The 20,485-nt window shown below is 44.6% G+C and overlaps 1 protein-coding gene and 1 pseudogene across 1 annotated transcript in view; one reads left to right on the top strand and one right to left on the bottom strand.

Moving 5' to 3' along the window:
* Positions 1-20,485, bottom strand: part of OTOA (otoancorin) — a 66,039-nt gene that overhangs the window by 20,814 nt on the left and 24,740 nt on the right. The window contains exons 13-21 of the mRNA XM_065920321.1: positions 18,646-18,813; positions 17,767-17,907; positions 16,113-16,171; positions 15,819-15,936; positions 12,888-12,961; positions 10,107-10,242; positions 8,974-9,164; positions 7,134-7,227; positions 1,021-1,150 (exon numbers count right to left, since the gene is read on the bottom strand). Coding sequence (XP_065776393.1) covers positions 1,021-1,150; positions 7,134-7,227; positions 8,974-9,164; positions 10,107-10,242; positions 12,888-12,961; positions 15,819-15,936; positions 16,113-16,171; positions 17,767-17,907; positions 18,646-18,813 — 1,111 coding nt within the window. The remainder of the gene's footprint in view (positions 1-1,020; positions 1,151-7,133; positions 7,228-8,973; positions 9,165-10,106; positions 10,243-12,887; positions 12,962-15,818; positions 15,937-16,112; positions 16,172-17,766; positions 17,908-18,645; positions 18,814-20,485) is intronic.
* Positions 1,676-3,740, top strand: LOC136159053 (tigger transposable element-derived protein 1-like; annotated as a pseudogene).

Raw genomic sequence — 20,485 nt, 5'->3', positions numbered from 1 at the left:
ATAGAAAACAAACAAATTTTCCTTCTTGATACTTATCACACAACACACTTCTTATTTCACTTATGTCTGCAATTTGTTGTCTGGTGACCGCCCCCCCTCCACACCCGTAAGCTCAGCTCTATGAGGGCAGGGATTTCTGTTTTGTTCACATAGTCGGTGCTCAAAAATTAGTTGTTGCAGGAAACAAAGTAAGCATGGACTGTCAACTATCATTATCACAACCATTCTTGGGTCTGATTAACTTTGTCTCCTCCTACTGGGCACAAGTCTATGCTTAATAGGTGTACAATAATACTTGTTGATATCTAATACTTACTGAGCATTTCCTACATGCCAGGCACTGTTGTGGACATGTTTATAGGTTTTAGGGGCTTCCCTGGTAGCTCAGCTGGTAAAGAATCCACCTGCAATGCGGGAGACCTGGGTTCGATCCCTGGGTCGGGAAGATCCCCTGGAGAAGGGAACGGATAACCACTCCAGTATTCTAGCCTGGAGAATTCCATGGAGTTTTAGTCCATGGGTTTGCAAAGAGTCAGACACGACTGAGCGACTTTCACTTGCACTTTTATAGGTTTAAATCCACCAGTCTTCACAATAATCTAGTGAGGTAGGAACTTTCATTATCCTCATTTTACAGAGGATGAAACCTGAGGCACAGGGAGGTTAAGGAACTTACCCAAAGTCACACAGCCCACAAGTAGCAGCCCCAGGATTCAAATCCAGTCAGCCGGGCCCCAGCACAGCAATTCATAGTCACACCGCCATTCTGCCCTTAAATCAATCCTTCTGAAATGTTTGTTGCACATGCTCACCCATTAAACCTACTGGCCTGGCTGAGGAGCACAAGATACAATTTCAAATCACTTTACAAAGATGTAATTTTTGCCCATGGAATTTTGCTACTCTTCTGGTTTTGCAAACACTGCATCCAGTCCCTGGCACAAGGAGTCCGCTTGATGGCAGGAACTCAGCCAAAACACTGCTGCCAGACCCAGACTCAGACACCCCAGAAACACTCACCAGGGCTGGGGTCAGAGCTGGGGTTCTCCACACTGCTGTTCCGAACAGATTCAAAGACAGCCTGGAGGAATTCTTTAGGCGGCAAAGTCCCGGCCATCTCGGAAGCTGTTTGTTGAAGGATGTCAGGAAACTATGTGGGGCAGAAAAGATGAACGATGAGGAACGAGTAATAATTAAAACACATTAAAAGAGTTTAAAGTGGAACACCGCTTCATTGCCCCCATTGTTTTGCTTTTTCTTTATACAGGCATACATCGCTTCATTGCACTTCACTTTATTGCATTGCAGTACTGCATTTTTTTATATGTTGAAGGTTTGTGGTAACTCTGATGACCAAATCAATCAGTACCATTTTGCCAACAGTACTGGCTCATTTCAAGTCTCTGTCACATTTTGGTAACTTTCACAATATTTCACACTTTGTTATCATTACTATATTTGTTATGGTGATCTGTGATCCGTGACCCTTGATGTTACTATTATAATTGGGACACCGCAAACCAAACCCTTATCAGACAGTGACCTTGATTGATAAATGTAGTGTGTGTTCCGACTGCTCTACCGAGGAGCTGTTCCCATCTCTCTCCCTCTCCTCACACCTCCCTATTCTCTGAGACACAACAATACTGAAATCGGGTCAGTTAGTAACCTGACGATGGCCTTTAAGTGTTGGAATGAAAGGAAGAGTCATAAGTCTCTTTAAAAGTCTCATTTAAAACCTAGAAATGACTAAGCTTAGTGAGGAAAGCATGTCAAAAGCTGAGACAAGCTGAAAGCTAGGCCTCTTGCACCAAACAGTTAAGTGAAATCGTGCCTGCAAATGAAAAGTTCCTGAAGCAAATAAAAAGTCCTACTTAGTGAACACAGAGATGATAAGAAACCACAACAGTCTTATTGCTGATGTGGAAAGTTTTAGAGGTCTGGTGTGTACATGAAGTCACTTCAGCCATGTCCGACTCTGCAACCCTATGGACTATAGTCCACCAGATCCTCTGTCCACGGGGATTCTCCAGGCAAGAATGCTGGAGTGGGTCACTATACCATCCTTCAGGGAATCCTCCTGACCCAGGGATCAAACCTGCTTCTCTTATGTCTCCTGCAGTGGAGGTGGGTTCTTTACCACTAGCGCCATCTGGAAAGCCCTTTAGTGGTTCGGATAGAAGATCAAACCAACCACAACATTCTTTTAAGCCAAAGCCTGATCCAGAGCAAAGTCCAACCTTCAATTCTGTGAAGAGCTGAGAGGCTGAGAGAGGTGAGGAAGCTGCAGGGGAAAAGATTGAAGCTAGCAGAAGTTGGTCCATGAGGTTTAAGAAAAGAAGTCTTCTCTATAAGATAAAATTTCAAAATGAAGCCGCAAGTGCTGATGAAGAAGCCACATTAAGATATCCAGAAGATCTCACTAAGATAATTAACAAAGATGGCTACACTAAAGAGCCTTATATTGGGAAAAGATACCACGTAGGACGCACATAGCTAGAGAAGAAAAGTCAAAGCCTGACTTCAAAGCTTGAAAGGACCAGCCGATGCTCTCTTTACAGGCTAATTCAGCTGGTGATTTTAAGTTGAAGCCAGTTCTCATTTACCATTTCAAAAATCCTAGGGTCCTTAAGCATTGTGCTAAATATACTCTGTCTGTGCTCTATAAATGGAATAATAAAGCCTAGACGACGGCACATCTGAGTGCAGCATGGTTTACTAAATATTTCAAGCCCACTGTTGAAACCCACTACCCAGAAAAAGAGATTTCTTTCAAAATATTACTGTTAAAAAAAATAAAAAAAAATAAAAAAAAAATAAAATAAACAAAATATTACTGTTCATTGATAATGCACTCAAGAGTTCTGATGGAGATATGCAATGAGATTGATGTTGTTTTCATACTTAACACAACATCCATTCTGTAGCCCATAGATCAAGGAATAATTTTGGCTTATTATTTAAATGTTTTATTATTCAATTCAATTATTATTTTTAAAGTCTTTTTATTTAAAAATACATTTCCTAAGACTATGATTGCCACAGATAATTTCTCTGATGGATCTGGGCAAAATAAATTGAACACCTCCTGGAAAGGATGGTTATTCTAGATGCCATTAAGAACACTTGCGATTCAAGCAAAATGGTCAAAACATCAGTACTAACAGGGATTTGGAAAGAGTTGATTCCAACCCTTGTGGATGACTTTGAGGCATTCAAGACATCAGTGGAGGAAGTAACTGCAGATGTGGTGAAAATAGCAAGAGAACTAGAAACAGAAGTGAAGCCTAAAGATGTGACTGAATTGCTGTAATCTCATGATGAAACATTAATGGATAAGAGTTGCTTCTTATGGATGAGCAAAAAAGTGGTTTCTTGAGATGGAATCTACTCCCGATGAAGATTGTTGAAATGACAACAAAGGATTGAGAATATTACAGAATCAAAACTTAGTTGATAAAACAACAGCAAGATTTGAGAGGATTAATTTCAATTTTGAAAGCAGTTCTACTGTGGGTAAAATCCTATCAAACAGCATTAAATGCTACAGAGAAATTGTTGGTGAAAGGAAGAGTCAATTGACGCATCAAACTTTGTTGCTGTCTTATCTTAAGAAATTAAAAGAGTCACCCCAGTCTTCAGCAACCACCACCCTGATCATTCAGCAACCATCAACACTGAGACAAAAGTCTCCATCTGCAAAACATTAACAACTCACTGAAGGCTTAGATGATAGTTAGCATTTTCAGCAATGAAGTATTTTTTATTTAATGTATTTACATTGCTTTTTAGGCATAATAATATTGCACACTAACAGACTACAGTATGGTGTAAACATAACTTTCGTATGCACTTGGAAACCAAAAAAAAAACTCGTGTGACTCGATTTATTGCAATACTCACTTTATTGTGGTGGTCAGTAACGCAACCCGCAATATCGCTGAGGTATGCTTGTAGCAGCTTCTCATATAAATTTAATTTCTTGCCCAACTAACCTAGTCTCTACAAAGAATCATATAAAATGATATCCAACCTCAGTGCTAATCCAATACATGCTCAAGTATATTGCTTTCACCCATCAGATTGTAAGAAATAAAAAAGTGACAATACCTAATGCTAGCCAAGATGTAGGAATTATGCATACTTATTTCTTTGTGGGAGTATTAAATGGTGCATCATTACCACCTGATAATATCTATAAAAATTATGTATGCCTGTCTCTTTTGGGGTTGTACTGTTATTTAATTTTCATTAAAATATATATGTATAAAAGGAGGAGAAAAGCGTTATCTCTGAGTTTGAGGTGAAGACTAGCAGTGAGGGGGCTTCTAGTTGCCCTAAGAAAGGTGCCATTTCTTATCCAGAGCTGATACACTTTTTCAAGACTCAGGATATTATTGGTAAATCTGTCCAAGAGTCCAGAGAATTCATCAAACTCTCCCCTGCAGTTGCGTGTGTCCCCAAAGTCACCCAGGTTATAAGTAGTTCCTCCTTCTATTCTAATTTTCAGAATCAGAGTCACACATTAATTTATGTGGGAAATTTACTGGGAAATTCACAGACACTCAGGCCCTACCCTAGAGATTCTGAGACCATTGGTCTGGGGTGGGGCCATGTATCTGTCCATTTTAGTCCCCTGGTGATTCCCATATGCAGCTAAGGTCACGAGCGGCTGCTCTAAGATAAACAGTTATTACACAGCACAGTATTTTCCATTTTGTATTTTTAAAGGGAGGAGGAGGATTTTTCATAAAGGATGCAGAAGAATCTAGGAAGAGCAACTACCATTGATGGGAGAGGCTGGGAACCCAGAAACACAGAGCCAGAAACTTCACATCCTGTAGCCTTTGATGTATTTGGGATTTTTCTAACCCAAGTATGTATTTCTTGTTCTATTAACGTTTCAGTCATTAAAACTAAAAGTAGAATAAGACTGCTGGGAGAAATATCAACAACCTCAGATATGCAGATTATACCACCTTAATGGCAGAAAGCGAAGAGGAACTAAAGAGTTTCTTGGTGAAGGTGAAAGAGGAGAGTGAAAAAGCTGGCTTAAAACTCAACATTCAAAAACTGAAGATCATGACATCCAGTCCCATCACTTCATGGCAAATAGATGGGGAAAAAATGGAAACAGTGACAGACTTTATTTTCTTGGGTTTCACAATCACTGCAGACAGTGACTGCAGCCATGAAATTAAGACACTTGTTGCTTGGAAGAAAAGACAAACCTAGAGAGGATATTAAAAAGCAGAGACATTACTTTGCCGACAAAGGTCCATCTAGTCAAAGCTATGGTTTTTCCAGTAGTCATGTATGGATGTAAGAGTTGGACCATTAAGAAGGCCAAGCACCAAAAAATTGATGCTTTTGAACTGTGGTGTTGGAAAAGAGTCAAGAGTCCCTTGGACAACAAGGAGATCCAACCAGTCAACCCTAAAAGAAATCAACCCTGAATATTCATTGGAAGGACTGATGCTGAAGCTGAAGCCCCAATACTTTGGTCATCTTATATGAAGAGCCAACTCACTGGAAAAGACCCTGATGCTGGCAAAGATTGAAGGCAGGAGGAGAAGGGGACGATAGAGGATGAGATGGTTGGATGGCATCATCGACTCAATGGGCATGAGTTTGAGCAAACTCCAGGAGACAGTAAAGGACAGGGAAGCCTGGCATGCTGCAGTTCATGGGGTCACAAAGAGTCAGACACGACTGAAAGAATAATACAACAAATAATACAAAGAAAGAATAATACAACAAAACATCCACATGCCCACAACCCAGATTAAAAAGTGAAACATCAGAAATAAATATAACCGATAGCTCATCCTAGGCCTCCCTCCTTCCCCAGAAGTAACTCTCAACGCAAATTCAATATTTGATAATTAACCATTCTCACGCACTTTTAAACTTCTCTTACATATGCAATTGTTTTGAATGTGCTTAAAATTAATCTAACTCGTATTTATTTACTTAGTGTCCTACTGTGTGTATGTTTGGCAACTTTTTTTTTAATCATACATTGTGTATCTGAGATTTTAACTATATTGATATAAAACTTTTTCAATTTTAAAAGTTAATTTTTAAAAAAGTTAGACAAGCCTATAAGACATATGTATCTGCTGCTTATGACTCTAGGTTTGGACACCCCAAGAGAAGATTTTACCATGACTGGACACCGGAATGTTGCTGTTTATGTGTGAATCTAGATGACATGCCAGGTATTCAGGTACCCTGAGCAAGTGTGACAACGTACACCTTACGTGTGTGAATACAGAGAATGAAAGTGTGTGGAGGTGCTTTGCAGTCTATCTGACTCTTGTTCAGCACATCCCCTCCTACTCCACCCTCCACCTGCATGGAGGAAATTTCCTGCCCCACTAAGATGGGCTTGGTCATATAACTTACTTTGGTCAGTGAAAAGTGATGGTTAGGAGTTTCCCAGCCCAGGCTTTAAAGAGAGCTGCACTTTGCCCTTCCTTTTGTAGAGTTTCAGATTTCCACAGCAAGAAAACCAGGCTCCAGGTAGCCTATTCCCCAGAGCAAACTCATAGTCCCAGACCCACAGAGCAGGCAGCAAAAAATAAATGTTTTCTGTTGCATGCCAGTGAGATTGTGCAGCTTTGTTACACAGCAGGAGATGCCTAGTACATGACCATTTGGCACACCTCTTGGCCTTGTCGAACTCTTGGGGAATTGCTCCAAGGAGAGTATTACACCCAAAGGCAATGCTCAGTTAAGATTTGGTTTTGGATCAGATATGTTTGCCCATGTGACTGCACACACTGGACACACATGTTGTGTACATACGGTGCTGATGGGTGTGAGCCCTCCAATGGGCATGCATGTGGGAGGCACATGGATAGCAGAGTGGCGGCCAGTGACAGCTCCCAGGTCACGCACATCTGCCTAGAAGCCACATGAAAGGCTTGGAGTTCCTTTAGATGCTGCCTCATGGCCTTTCCCTGAACCGTGAGCATCCTGAAGTGGAGCTGGAAACATCTGAGCTCTTTGAGGCAGAGAGGAAGTTTCCAGAAAGACAAACTGCCAGCAAACCCAAGGGAATATAACTAACCACACTTTTCTCTTCTTCAAACTCCTTCAGCCTTCTCTAAGATAGAACATTGAGGTACCTTTGTGGCAACAGAGCTTAATTCATCTCCTGAGAAAAGCACTAGAAAGGATCCCAAATCCTTCACTGTCTCAGCTGTCCAGTTCTGGGGGAGTCTAGGAGAGAGAATAAGCAGTAAATGGAAAGATCGTGCTGTTGCCCTTGTCCCCCAGCATCTTTTTCTTTTAGGAGAAGATTATCTGTATACCTGGAGAAGCTGTCAATCATGTGGTCCACATCCCTAACCAAGAAAACAGACATGTAATGCAGGCTGACCAATCAGAATCATCCTGGGGAATTTTGATGGAACTATGAGAGAAGCTCTCTTTCTTCTGGTATCTCTAGCAATAAAAGGGATATTGCAGGCCAATACTATCACCAAATGGAGAAAATAAAGGCCACACCCAAGAACACAGAGCTGAGAGGTGGGGGGAACATTTTCCTGATGACATCATTTGAGCCCCTGAATCCAGCCATGCCTGAAGTCACATTCACTTCTAAACTCAGTCAACTCCCATTTTTTAGTGTGAATTGAGCTCCTGAATTTCTTTCATTTGCATCAGAGTGTTTCCTTCCTCCCTTTCCTCAACAGAAAAGTAATGCTATAATTCCTTTTATAATTCCTTTTATAATTACCATTATAAGTCTCATCCTATGGCAAGATGAAATTTCCTCTCAAACTTGGCAGAATAATAACTTGGCAGGATCCTGGCACTCACCCAGGATACACTGTTGTTCTTATGGAGACACAAATGTCCACAGGAACATACCCCACACTATCTCTAAAGGATGTCTGGTGATATCACTAAAGGAGATCTGTCTAATAAGCAGTGATAATCCTTCCTCTAGGACCAAGGCAAACCATCCCTGGCCAAAAAACCTCCCTTTGTCTCTTTCATTAACAAGAGTATCCCTTTAGACTGTAAATTCCATGACAAAAGGTAATAACACATGTAATGATAACAACTGAATCTCCATTCCTTGTGATAAAGCAGTCGTCAAATACCGTGCTGGGCACTGTTGTAAGTCCTTTGCATGCATTAACTCAGCTAATCATCACAACACCTCTGTGGGGACTCTCACTGCCCCCATCCTACAGAAGTAAAACTAAAATGCAAAACGACGGAGTAGCTTTTGCCAGGTCACACAGGCTGTAAATGATAGAAAAATTTAACCCAAGGACTCAGGTTCCCAAGTCTTGGCTCTTAAAGTCTATGTAATATTAAGTGCCTGGGCCACAGTAACTACTCCAGAGACATTTGTTGTCTAACCATTAACTGATGTCTAGGCCCTACTCAAGTCTGACCTAACTTCAGAAAATTCTGCATGGGAAAGGACAGCTCTGTTTCCCCCCAGGGAGTCCTCACTCACCCAGAGCTGACAGTGTCTCAGTTATTTGCATTATTATTGTTGTTATTTTAACAACAATAATAATAAGACCTCCTTGCATTTGTAAAGTGTCATCTTTTTTTTTTTTTCAAAGTTTATCTTTTGGCTGCATCTCACAGCATGTGGGATCTTAGTTCCCCAACCAGGGATTGAACCCACTCCCCCTGCCTTCAAAGCATGGTACTAGACCACCAGAGAAGTCCCATAAAGTGCCATCTTTTTTGAGACTCCTTCATTTTCCATAAGCCAAGATGTATTGGTGACAACCACGTGAGGCCTGCAGAGAAGCTATCATTCTCACTTGCAGGGAATTTGAATCCAAAAGAAGAAAGGTCAAGCTTCCAGAATAAATCCCAGGGTCTAACTTCATCACAAGTTAGAGGCTCTGCTTTGAGGCGGAAGAGCCAGGGCTGGGGGCCCCTTCGCCAGCAGCCCCACCCCAGCCTCGGAGTTGAGCCCGGGGCCCTCCTCACCCGTGCTGTTCCAGTAGCCTCAGCCTCACCGCCGCCTTCTGCTGGGGGCTGAGGTCCAGGCAGTCTCTGAGGCCACGCAGGGCGGTGGCCCAGGCTCTGGGGGACAACCCGCGGTGGATGACGGCTGCCGGAAGGTGACAGAGCAAGTTCCCCAGGATGTCCACGGCGTACTCATCAGCAATGGTGTGGCTCTGAAATTGACAAGTGGAACTGGTGGGAAGGCCCAGTGGGCTTCCTGATCGTGATCCCATAAAACACTTCCTGACCCCAAACTTCATCAAGGTTCCAGGATCCAAACCACCTACCCTACCGTGGACTCACACAAGGCCTAATTTCACCCCAAGGGAGTTGGCCTCAGAAGTCTGGGTGACCACACGGAGTGGAGGGCGGGTGTGGGCAGAAGGCTCGTCCATCATGAGCACTCACTCACTGAGGCTGCAGTCATTGTCACTGTCATTGCTCTGAGGATACCCCATTGTTCAGTACCCGCTATGATGAGTGTAGAGCAATAATAAAAACAGTACTTTCAAGTTTATAGGCCCTTGGAAGCCTCCAAAGCTCTTTCTCAAAATGACAAAAATAGCTAACATTTATTCAGCACTTACTATGTGCTGGGCACTGTTGTAAGTGTTTCCAGGTCTTACTCTATTCATCTTCAAAGTAACTACATAAGTACTAATATCATACACTTTTTCAAGATAAAGAAACTGCCAGCTCGACCCTTTGAGCCTTTGCATTAAACACTATATAACCTATTTCATGTCCACAAGAGCTCTATGAAGAAAGTGCAACTGTACCCATTTTACAGATGAGGAGACCGAGGTTCAAGGATGAGAAGTGACCTGCCCAAAGCCACAAAACCAATCACTGGCAGAGACTTGTCCAGAGCCCAGACTCTGTACTGTGCTCCTTCCAGTCCTCCAGGGCGGCCTCCCCTCATTCAGGCCCCAGAATGGAAGTCCCCAGAACCAGTGGCCAAGAGTGTGCCAGCTTTGAGACCCACAAATCAGACTTCCGGCCATCACACAGACCTGAGAACCCAGCCAGCTCCCCTGAGGATTCCCCAGGATGCCCACAGGCCCCAGAGGGGAAGGGACACGAGTCAAAGCGTCACCCAGGAAGAGATTCCTTACCAGGCACTGCTGCACTTTCTTGAGGATGGAATTTTTTTTGTGGGAATCCAAGACCAAGGAGTCCAGCTGACTCTTCCCCAGGCTGATCAGGAAGGGCACACACCGCGAAGCTGGGATAGAAGCCAGGTAGCGAGCCCTGGAGGGAGATGGGGAGGATGAGGGAAGGAAGACAGGGGCTGCTCTGTATTTGCCCAGGAGCTCACTACAGAGCTGATCCTTAAGTGTTGGTTCTCCCCAGTGATGTCCTGGCTCCTCTGAGCAGGGAGCAAGCCTCCCACCCGTCGTTTTTCTTTTTTACTGTCAGGAAACAAACTTCCCATAATGCTCTTCTCTCACAGGTGGAAACAAGCTTCCCATCATGCTCCTCTTCCATGACCCAACAGCAGGATCTGAGAACAGGATCTCCACAGACAGAAGCTGCCTGTTGGACGGGTTGAGGGGAGGTGAGGAGAAAGGAAATGAAAAAGAAGAAGAAGAAAGAGACAAAGAGGAGAAAAAAATGAAATAGAAAGTGGAGGGAAAAGGATGAGGAGAGAGTAGGGGGAGAAATGACTCCCAATTCTGTCAAGCCCAGGATTCTCTAGGGCAAAGAAACATAGAGACCAGTTAATAAAACATTATTTCAGCTAGTAATGGATGGAAGGAAGAAAATTAAATGGCTCTATCATGAAGGATGATGTGGGGACCAGCCAGGGAAGCCCCTCTGAAGGGAGTACTCTTTGAGATGAGAACCCTCCTCCAAGCTCTTGACCTTATATTCTCAACAGGGGACAATATTTCCCCCAATGGGTAGAAACTGATTTAGGGAGAGGGAGGGATGTGGATGGGGAATATTAGTTACTACAGTGATTTGTGATCTGCCAAAGCTCAACCCTACTCAACACAATCTTACTCCTTGTAATTTCTCTCATTATGGAGAAATTAAATTTTTCTCCTTTGGGAGGCAATAATGAAATAAAGGTTGAGAAAGACCCATGTGGCATCATTGCCACTTCACTATTCCAAAACCAAACTCAGTCTCCTTTCAAACATGTTCTGCCTTCTCTCTGCCATCCAAGACTCCTTCATCTCTTTATCCCTAATCTTTCTTTGCTGGCTCCTCAATAATACTCAAATCTGTTCTTGTCTCTCCATTCCTAATGTCACTGTCTTATTTATTTCTTCAGTCATTCAATCAGAGGGCTTCCCTGGTAGCTCAGACAGTAAAGAATCTGCCTGCAATGCAGGTGACCTGGATTCGACCCCTGGGTTGGGAAGATCCCCTGGAGAAGGGAATGGCAACCTACTCCAGTATTCCAGTATTCTTGCCATGGACAGAGGAGCCTGGCGGGCTACAGTTCATGGAGTCACAAAGAGTCGGACATGACTGTGACTAACACTTTCACTTTCACACTTTACTTTCATTCATTCAGCAAATATATAAAGAGCATCTGCGGCATGCCAGGACTTCCCAGGTGGCACTAGTGGTAAGGAACCTGCTTGCCAACACAGGAGATGTTCCTGGATCAGGAAGATCGCCTGGAGGAGGGCATCACAACTCACTCCAGTCTTCTTGCCTGGAGAATCTCTTGGACAGAGGAGCCTAGTGGGTTACAGTCCATAGGGTAGCAAAGAGTTGGACATGACTGACATGATTTAGCATGGACACATGCTGCATGCCAAGCGCTGTGACATGAGCGGCAGGTCCCCACCCTCAGGATGCTCTAGGGGGAAGAAACACAGAAACCAGTTAATAAAACAGATTATTTAAGCTAGTAATGAATGAAAGGAAGAAAATTAAATGGCTCTATCATGAAGGAAAATGTGAGGACAGCCAGGGGAAGCCCTCTGAAGGGAGTACTGTTTGAGCTGAGACATGGATATGTGGAATAAGACATGGATATGTGGATAAGACAACCATGCCAAGGTCAAGTTTATAGAAATAAGCCTCCACTGTCTCTCTCCTTCCAGCCAGGATCCCTGCACTCCATCCTCTCTACGGACCACGATGATGATCTCCCTGAAACATAAAACTGTGCCCAGAATACAAGACACCCAAGAGTGTCACACAAGCCCTCCCTGACCCCTCTGGCCTTCTCATTTGAGCCCCAGGATCTAGCTATGCCTGGAGTCCACGCCTGGATTTTCCTGAACACAAAATTACCTTTTATTGCCTAAGCCAGTGTGAGTGAAGGTTCTGTTACTTTCAATCAAATATCAACTTGATATTATAGTTGGCTTAACGCTCGTCTGTTTTTCCTCCATGAGATTGTAGGCTTTTATAAGGGGAAAATTAACTTACCTCTTAGGACTTAGTATGTAGTAAGTACTCAACAAATAATTTTAATTCAGTGAAGACAATGGCAGCAAGAGAAGAAAGAGGGAAATAGAAAAAGAGAGAAACTGTGTCCAGACCATATTTTAAAAGCAAGGCTGCCCCCCCAGGCCTGAACACCCACACATCTTAGGAGAAATCCCACTGTTCCCATTAGTCCTAATTCCCCTGGAGCCTGGACCCAGCTGTGAAGCCAGCCCAGATGTGACCCCCTTCACGGGCATTCACTCATTCAAGCTCAGATTGCTTTGGCTTTGGTTTTTAAAGAACAAAAATAATCAAGAGAGTGTGCCTGAAACATGAACACGGGGTTCAGAATTTATATGCCGAATCTCAAGGATTTCATTGTTGAAGGCACTCCCTACTTGCCTCCAGTTCCTCACCGACACCTAGGGAGAGAGAATCACTTTGACTTTGGGGACACCTGCCAATCATATGCCAAAAGGGGGGACTTGACGTTCACTTACGGGAGTGCAGCCAAGAGGAAGAGTGGCATAGAGGACCTGGAAACCTCCCAGTATTTCCACGCCAAACAGTTAACCTGAAAGATTAAAGCAATTCTAGGAATTAAGTCCAATAAGACCAGACACAGATTGTGTTTTCTGTGGGTCAGACACTGTTCTAAGTGCTTTGAATACATTCACTTAACTTATACGTTCACTTTAACACCCTAAGATGTAGGTAACACTACTACACCAAGTTTATGGATGAGGAAACTGGGGCAAGAACAAGATGCCCCAAAAAATTTAAGTCTGAGAATGCTCACCACAGTTTCTTTTATAACTACAAACGAGATGTGACCTTAAGATACATCACTAGGGGACTGATGAAGTAAATTATGGTATAGTCATATGATGGAATACTATGCAACTATTTTGTTTCCATATGGTAGATTTATGTGTATCATATAAATTTAAACAGAACATTGTGTATGGTATGAGCTTATTTGTGTTTTTTAAATTACATGTAGATATGTTTTAGATATACTAAAAATTCTCCAAGTCAATAACAAACTTCCTTTGTAGTTATACCTCTGAAGCCGCATGACTGACATTTGAGGCAGGATAAACCCATTTGCAGGAGCTGTCCTCAGCATTATGGGATGGTTAAGTAGCATCCCTGGCCTCTACCTAATAGACGTCAGTGGCATCTCCTCCAGGTGTGATGAAAAAAGGTGTTTCCAGATATGTCCAAGTGGTCCCCTGTTGAGAACTATGCTCTAGGACTTCCTCTCTATTGTTTTGTTTTATAATAATCATGTGTTTTCAGCAAAAAGATAAACAATAAAGGCAAATTTTCTAAATACTTGTATCTGAAGGTTCTTAGAACTGGGCAGAGTCAGGTAAAGAGGTTTATAGGGACATCTCTTCCTATTTGAACGTGCAGGTCTTCCTCAAAGCAGGCCTGAACTCCACCCATTGCATCAGTTGGATGAGTGGAAGGAGACAGCCACACCAAGGTCCAGGTTACAGAAATTACCTGCTTGCCGCCCTACCTGGGCAAGGCTTTTTGTAGATTTCAGTGGTTCTCACCAGGAAACTATTAAATTGAAAAGTATCAGGCTTCATCCCAGGAGCCCCAGGAAAACTCTGCAAGGGGGGCTCTGCATTTTTTAAGCTTTGTTGAGGTATAATTGATATGCATATTCTTTGATGAGGCAAGCACGTGCAAACACCCATGATGGCAGGCATCTCCCAAAGTGTCCTTCGGTCCCTTGGTTTTGGTTCTTCAGAAAGAGCACAGAACTTGAGAGCAACCCTCTTAGCAAATTGCGAAATGCAGATATATTGCGAACTGCAGGCGCTGTGTCGTACATCACATCACAACTCGCTCATCCGGCAAAACTGAAACGTGCTGCGCAGCAAACAAGCCTTTCAGGCCGTGCTGATGCAAGCCTGACTTTGAGAACCACTGACAGAATAAACAATCCTAGGGAATGACGGGCTTCATTAAAAATCTGCACATTATTCTAATGATGTCAAAGGATTATATAGTTGGCTTTACCCTTCCTGGCTCTTGGGGAGAAAATTCTCTTTTCATTTTTGTCCTGTTGCAAATATTTTCTAATTTTCCTTGTTACGGCTGCTTAGATACACCCATCATTTGAAAGTGGGACATTTAGCTCCCAAATACATGGGTGTTTTTAAGTATCCTTGATATTAATTTTCTCATTTAAATGCTGTCTTCTTTGCAATCACCCTCCTTGTTTTGTCAGTCTTTTAATTTTATTGAGGCTTTCAACGGCTAAGTCAAAGAGCTTGCTCAGTAAATGCTACATTGCATGTGAAAATATGTGGTTGATTTTCAAATATCTTTTAATATTGATTTCTAACACAATTCCACAGTGATAAGAGAACAGACCTTGTATGGCTTCAATGCCTTAGAACATGAAATGTTTTTACCTTGTTTTCTGTCCCTGGATATGTTCCAGTGTCTCCTGGTTTATAGTCTACAAGAACTTGAATAGAATCTGTATCCTGCTGTTGTGTGAAAATTATATAAATCTTAATTATGCTCAATTGGTTCATAATGCCCTTCAGGTCTACTATAAACTTTCTGCCTATTCATTCTATTAATTTTTGAGAGTTTGCTCTAGAAACTCCAACTAAAAATCTGAAATTATCTACTTAAAAAAATAATTACGATATATAGTGGAACTGTGTGTGACTTTGTTCTGTATTTTCCAAGTCTCCTTGGAAATGTGTTATCATACTCCCATAATTTAATAAAGAAAGAGAAAAAACTAAAAGATCTTAAAAGATAATAAAAAATTAAAATATATGGAAGGGGGCAAAAAAAAGAAAATTTTATTGCTTGGAAACATTTCATTCAGATCTGAAATGCACAGGCCACGTACTCACCCTCTCAGACACTATACAGCTCACTGCTTATACTCCAAGTCCAAACAGTGCTCCCCAGGCCTGTTTTCATTTACTTAGATACAGTGAAAATCAGGCACTGCCTCTGGTCTCCCCAAAGAATTTAAAAGTCTCCTTAACTGTTTGGAAAGTGAAGTTCTAAATGAAAAATTAAATTCTCCTGGAGAACTGTTCCCATGCCAGGCTACCACTGGCAAGGGTAGGAAGGTGGATGAGAGTGTGACCAGCACTCCCAGGAGAGCATAATTGTGAATGTGCAAAAATGGTCTACTTTCCAACTGAAATCTGAGGTTCACATCTGGGTATAGAATAGCCTGTCTGCTGAGACTCTGGCTGCAGAGGCATGGGTATGTGGCGCTTTTAAAACAGAAATTAGAGAAAAGCTGGCTCAATACTTGGCCCCATATCATCAGCTGCATCAGTAATCCTGGCACGAGTATCTTAAGACACCACAGCTAATCCACCCGGTGACCGGGGTAGGGAGAGAGAATAAGCAGCAGGGAAGGGCTTCGATGGTACCTGATACGGTGAAAGCAGAGAGAAGTTGTTCTCGAAATACTGGAAATGAGCCAGAAAGGAGTCGGCACTCATGGCGTCAATGTGGGGGCACGTCACACCTTTGAGCAGCTGCCCTGCACTAGAAAATGAGACAAGGGGCCCAGGAGAAAGGGGCAGCAGGGAGGAGGAAAGAAGGAGCAAGAGCAGGCAGATCTGATCCGACACCCACTGCAGGCAGGACGTCCAACTCTCCCTCCTGGGGAATGAGGCTCCTGGAGAGGGAGACTGCAGAGGGCTCGTCGGCCCCAGGCTTACCTCAGGAGCTCCTCGGGCCTCCTGGTCATCTTTGACAGAAGCTCAAACAGGAACAAGGCCTGCGGGAAGAGGATGATTGCCGCATTGATGGAGCACTCACGGGCCATCGTCATGAGTCCTATGCTCCCATTTCACAGATGGGAAATGGAAGCTTTGTTATTTACCTAGAACCACACAATTGCAGGATTTCCCCGGCGGTTCAGAGTCTGCCTATAATGCAGGAGACCTGAGTTCGATCCCTGGGTCGGGAAGATCCCCTGGAGAAGGAAATGGCAACCCACTCCAGTATTCTCGCCTGGAAAATCCCATGGACAGAGGAGCCTGGAGGGCTAGAGTCCACAGCGTTCCAAAGAGTCAGACACGACTGAGTGACTTCACTTTCACTTTACACAGTCACTAAGCAGCCCAGCTGGGATTTGAGCTGGCGTCCAGTGATTGCAGAGCCCACGCTCTCACACCCCCGGTGGTCCAGGAGGTGAATGAGGAGCAAAGTCAAGGCAGCGAAGCAGGTTTACTTCCTGTGCTCAGAGAAGCCGCGGCCCAGTTGAGGACCCCCTGCAGCCCCTATTTCATGCCCACCTGCTGGTTCCTGAACACACAGCATTCCAGGAAGTAAAACTGAGATGACTAGACCAGGATGGGCTAGAAAGTTCCATAGATAAAGAATCTCCTGGGTCTTCCCTGGTGATCCAGTGGCCAAGACTCCGTGCTCCCAGTACAGGGTGCCTGGGTTTGATCCCTGATCAGGGAAGTAGATCCCACATGCTGCAGCTAAGAGTTCATGGCCCCTTCAACCTCTGAGCTCAGCTAGTCGCCTGTCTAAACAGCTCACTCCCTACCCTCTAGAACCCCTGCCTACTCGTCAGCATCTGTCATCTAACAGGGCACACATCTATTCCCCGGAGGTCCCGTGGTTAGGATGCCACGCTCTCAACGCCAAAGACCCAGGTTCGATCCCTGGTTGGGGAACTTACATCCCACAAGCCCTGCAGAGGGACCAAAAAGAAAAAAAGAAGAGGCAACAGTAGCAGGGCATACATTTAACTACAGAACTTCCGTACCGTCTCCCTTATTAGGAAGGAAGCTCCCTTCACTTCCGTGTCCCCGGGACCACGAACAGCACCTGGCACCTGAGAGGGGAGAGAAGTGGCCAGGGGCTCCATAAACACTATGAATGAATGAATGAATGCAAGTCAGAGGAAGTTCAAGGGCCTCCATAGCCCAACTCTCCCCAGGCGGCCCCAGGAGGAGATGCTCTCATGTACAGTGCATGTCCAGCAGAGTCTAGTGAGAAATGAACCCCATTTTGCAGATGAGAAAACTGAGGCCATGAGAGAAGAAGCAGTGACCCCAAAGTTAATCAACAGTAGCCCCAGAATTCACACTTAGGTCTCATCTAACTTAACAGTATTCTGCCTCCGCAGTTTGTTGCTGTTCAGTCACCAAGTCATGTCCAACTCTCCCTGAGCCCATGGACCACAGCACACCAGGCTTCCCTGCCCCTTACCACCATCTCCCGGAGTTTGACCAAGTTCATGAGTTTAATCACCCAGAAATAAGTTTGTTTTACCAAGTACCAAGTTAACCTTAGAACAGACCTTTCCCACAAGACAATCAGAACCCCAGGCACCACCTTTGGGCGTTGCAGTCGTACCTGACCCCTCCGGATCTCCTTTTCCTTCAGGACTGTGGAGTTGAATCCAGGTTCCCTCCATAAATCAAAGAGAGACACTTCCTTAAAGAAAGGCCCCTGTATTTCAACAATGCCAGAGGCAGTATCTTCTGCTTCCATCACCTGTCAAAAGCGAGAAGAAACATAATAACAGCTTTGCAGAAGATGGACTGAGTATTGGGTGAGGGCCAGGCACTGGGTCAGTCAGGTGCTTCAGGGGCAATAAATCCCACCAGGTCTGCTCAGCAACCCAATGAGGTGGGGATGGTCCTTATCCCCAGTTTACAGGTAAGAAAACCAAAGCTTAACAAGTAAGTTGATAACATGGGATTCAAGCCCAATTCTGCCTTATTCCAAAACCCACACCCTTTAACCAAAAGAGCTACAGCTATCTGCAAGGTACTGGTATTTTAGGCCCAACCCTTTGAGTTGCTTTCTTAGCGGACTGTGCAATTAGATATGGCAGGTCCAACGGGATAGGATGCCCAGAAGACCCACTGCAAGTGAGAGAGAGAAATGTGGACATGACTTTGGAATAGGAAAAGAGGGCCTTTCTGAAGCACTAGGGGAATTCAGGATTCATTTCCACACTTGAGAACCAAACCCCTAAAACATTATGACAGCAAGAAATCCAACTGAAAAAAGTGTTCTGGATTCAGCTGACTAGGGACAGCACCAGGGTCTGGGGAGAATCAGGCTCGAACCCAGGGGCACTTTCTGGAAAGAACGGGAGGTGGGCATCAGAAGATGGCATTCTCCAGGCTCAGAACAACCCCACCCAAAGACACAGCCCCCTCACAAAGTCCCAAAACCACACGCCTGAGAGCCCCGAGGGCTGCGGACCAGACGTCTTCCTCTCACCTTGCTCAGGACACCGTGCTGCTGGGCAGGCAACAAGTCGGACACGTGCAGGGCGGTGGCGCTTCTTAGGAGCTGCATGAGGTCCCTGCGATCCATGGCATGGAAGGCCTGCGTGCCGACCCCAGCCAGCAGCACGCCCATCTGACTGACGTTGTAGAAGGACAGCACCTGGGGCCGCCGGCAAGGGAGGGTGAGGACCAGCCTCGGGGCTGCACCTCAAGGGCGTTTACCAGGACCCACTGCAGGCTGGGCGTCGGGATGGGCGCTGGGGCATCACTGTGAGCAAGACCCAAGCCGCCCTCCCAGACCCTCCTCCTTCCATCAGGAAAGACACTTAAGTATCAAAACACAACACACAGGTTACCGTGCCGCTGGGGTAATCCCTACGCCATCCGAGGCCACGGCAGAATTAATAAAAAAGCAGTGGAGGAGGGCAAAGCAACCCACTCCAGTAATCTTGCCTGGAGAAACCCCATGGACAGGGGAACCTGGTGGGCTGCCGTCCACGGGGTCACAAAGAGTCAGACACGACTGAGCGACACAGCACGGCACAGTGACCCATATGCCACGGCTGACCAGGCAACGGGCTCTTCTGTGTACAATCTGATCTAGCTGACGAGATTTAAAAGTTGGGGGGATCCTATAAAAATCCAAATTAGAGTTTCTGCTTTATTTAAAAAAAAAAAAAAAAAAAACCTGAACATCAGGCAGTACCCGCAGTGGCAACAATGGGCAAGAACCTTCGGGTGGGTCATGGCGTCTCTGTTTACCCTGCCCACCCCTCTCATGGCACCAGGAGAAGCCTGCTGTCCTCAATCACCCGTCAGGCAACTGACACAGCAAAGCCCTGCACTCATCTATCTTCATGAGGAAGCTTTGAGATGAAATAAAGAAGCATCTTAGGATGTGAGTCTGATATTTTATATATATTTTAAAAAAAGTATGGCTGTCGCTGGCCACCTTAACAAAAATCATGCCTGTTTCCCAACCCCTCCTTTGGAGTAAAGAGGCTAAATGTAATATAATCAGAGACATTTCTTGGGTCTTCAAAAAAAAAGAACCCAGTTGAGTGGTTTCCTTGAGCTATTCCCTGTAGAATGAACAGTCTCTTAACTGTCCTTAAGAAGGGCAAAGGCTTTTGAGCACTTGGCTTCTTGGCAAAAGTCGCCTCATTCCTCTGTAAGAAGAGTTGGACGCCAGGAAAGAGAAAAGCCACTCGGTCCAGGGCTGGGAGGAACAAGACTGTCTCCCTCAGCTCTCTAAAATCACATTCACGGAGTGGACTTCGGTGGCCCCCGTCAAAACAGAAGGTCTGCAAAGCCTTCACACTAAAGTCTCCAGAAGTCTTGAAGGGACAAGATGGATGGTCTACCCTTAGCTTTGAGTCAGAAACAAGAATGAGTGGGCAGTGGGCATGGCGCCATGATGGAGGCAGTCAGCCTGGCAATGAAGCAAGTGGGCTCTGAAGCCAGATGCCCTGGGTTCAATCCCAGGCCTGTTCCTTTCATGTGGCCTTGCAAGTTCCCTTATACGCTCTGTGCTTCACATGAATGACCTGGAAAATGGAGGTTCTAACATTACTGACCTCACAGGGTTGTTGGGAAGGTTAAACGATTAACTCGGTGACAGCTAACACTCCCTGAGCTTGGACTCCAGGTCACGTGTTATCCAACCTCTTCCTGTGTACTGACTCACATAAACCTATGGAATGGGTGCTACTGTTATCCCCATCTTACAAAGAGGGAAACTGAGGCAAGGAGAAGTTGTTGGTTCCCCACTGTCACGCAGCAGACACTGTCGCACATGGAAGACCAAGGATTTGCACCCAGGTAGCCTTCCT

The sequence above is a fragment of the Muntiacus reevesi genome, chromosome 2, assembly GCF_963930625.1.
Source record: "Muntiacus reevesi chromosome 2, mMunRee1.1, whole genome shotgun sequence".
Classification (NCBI taxonomy): Eukaryota; Metazoa; Chordata; class Mammalia; order Artiodactyla; family Cervidae; genus Muntiacus; species Muntiacus reevesi.
The sequence above is the reverse complement of the archived record's forward strand: the minus strand, read 5'-3'. Positions and strand labels throughout refer to the sequence as shown.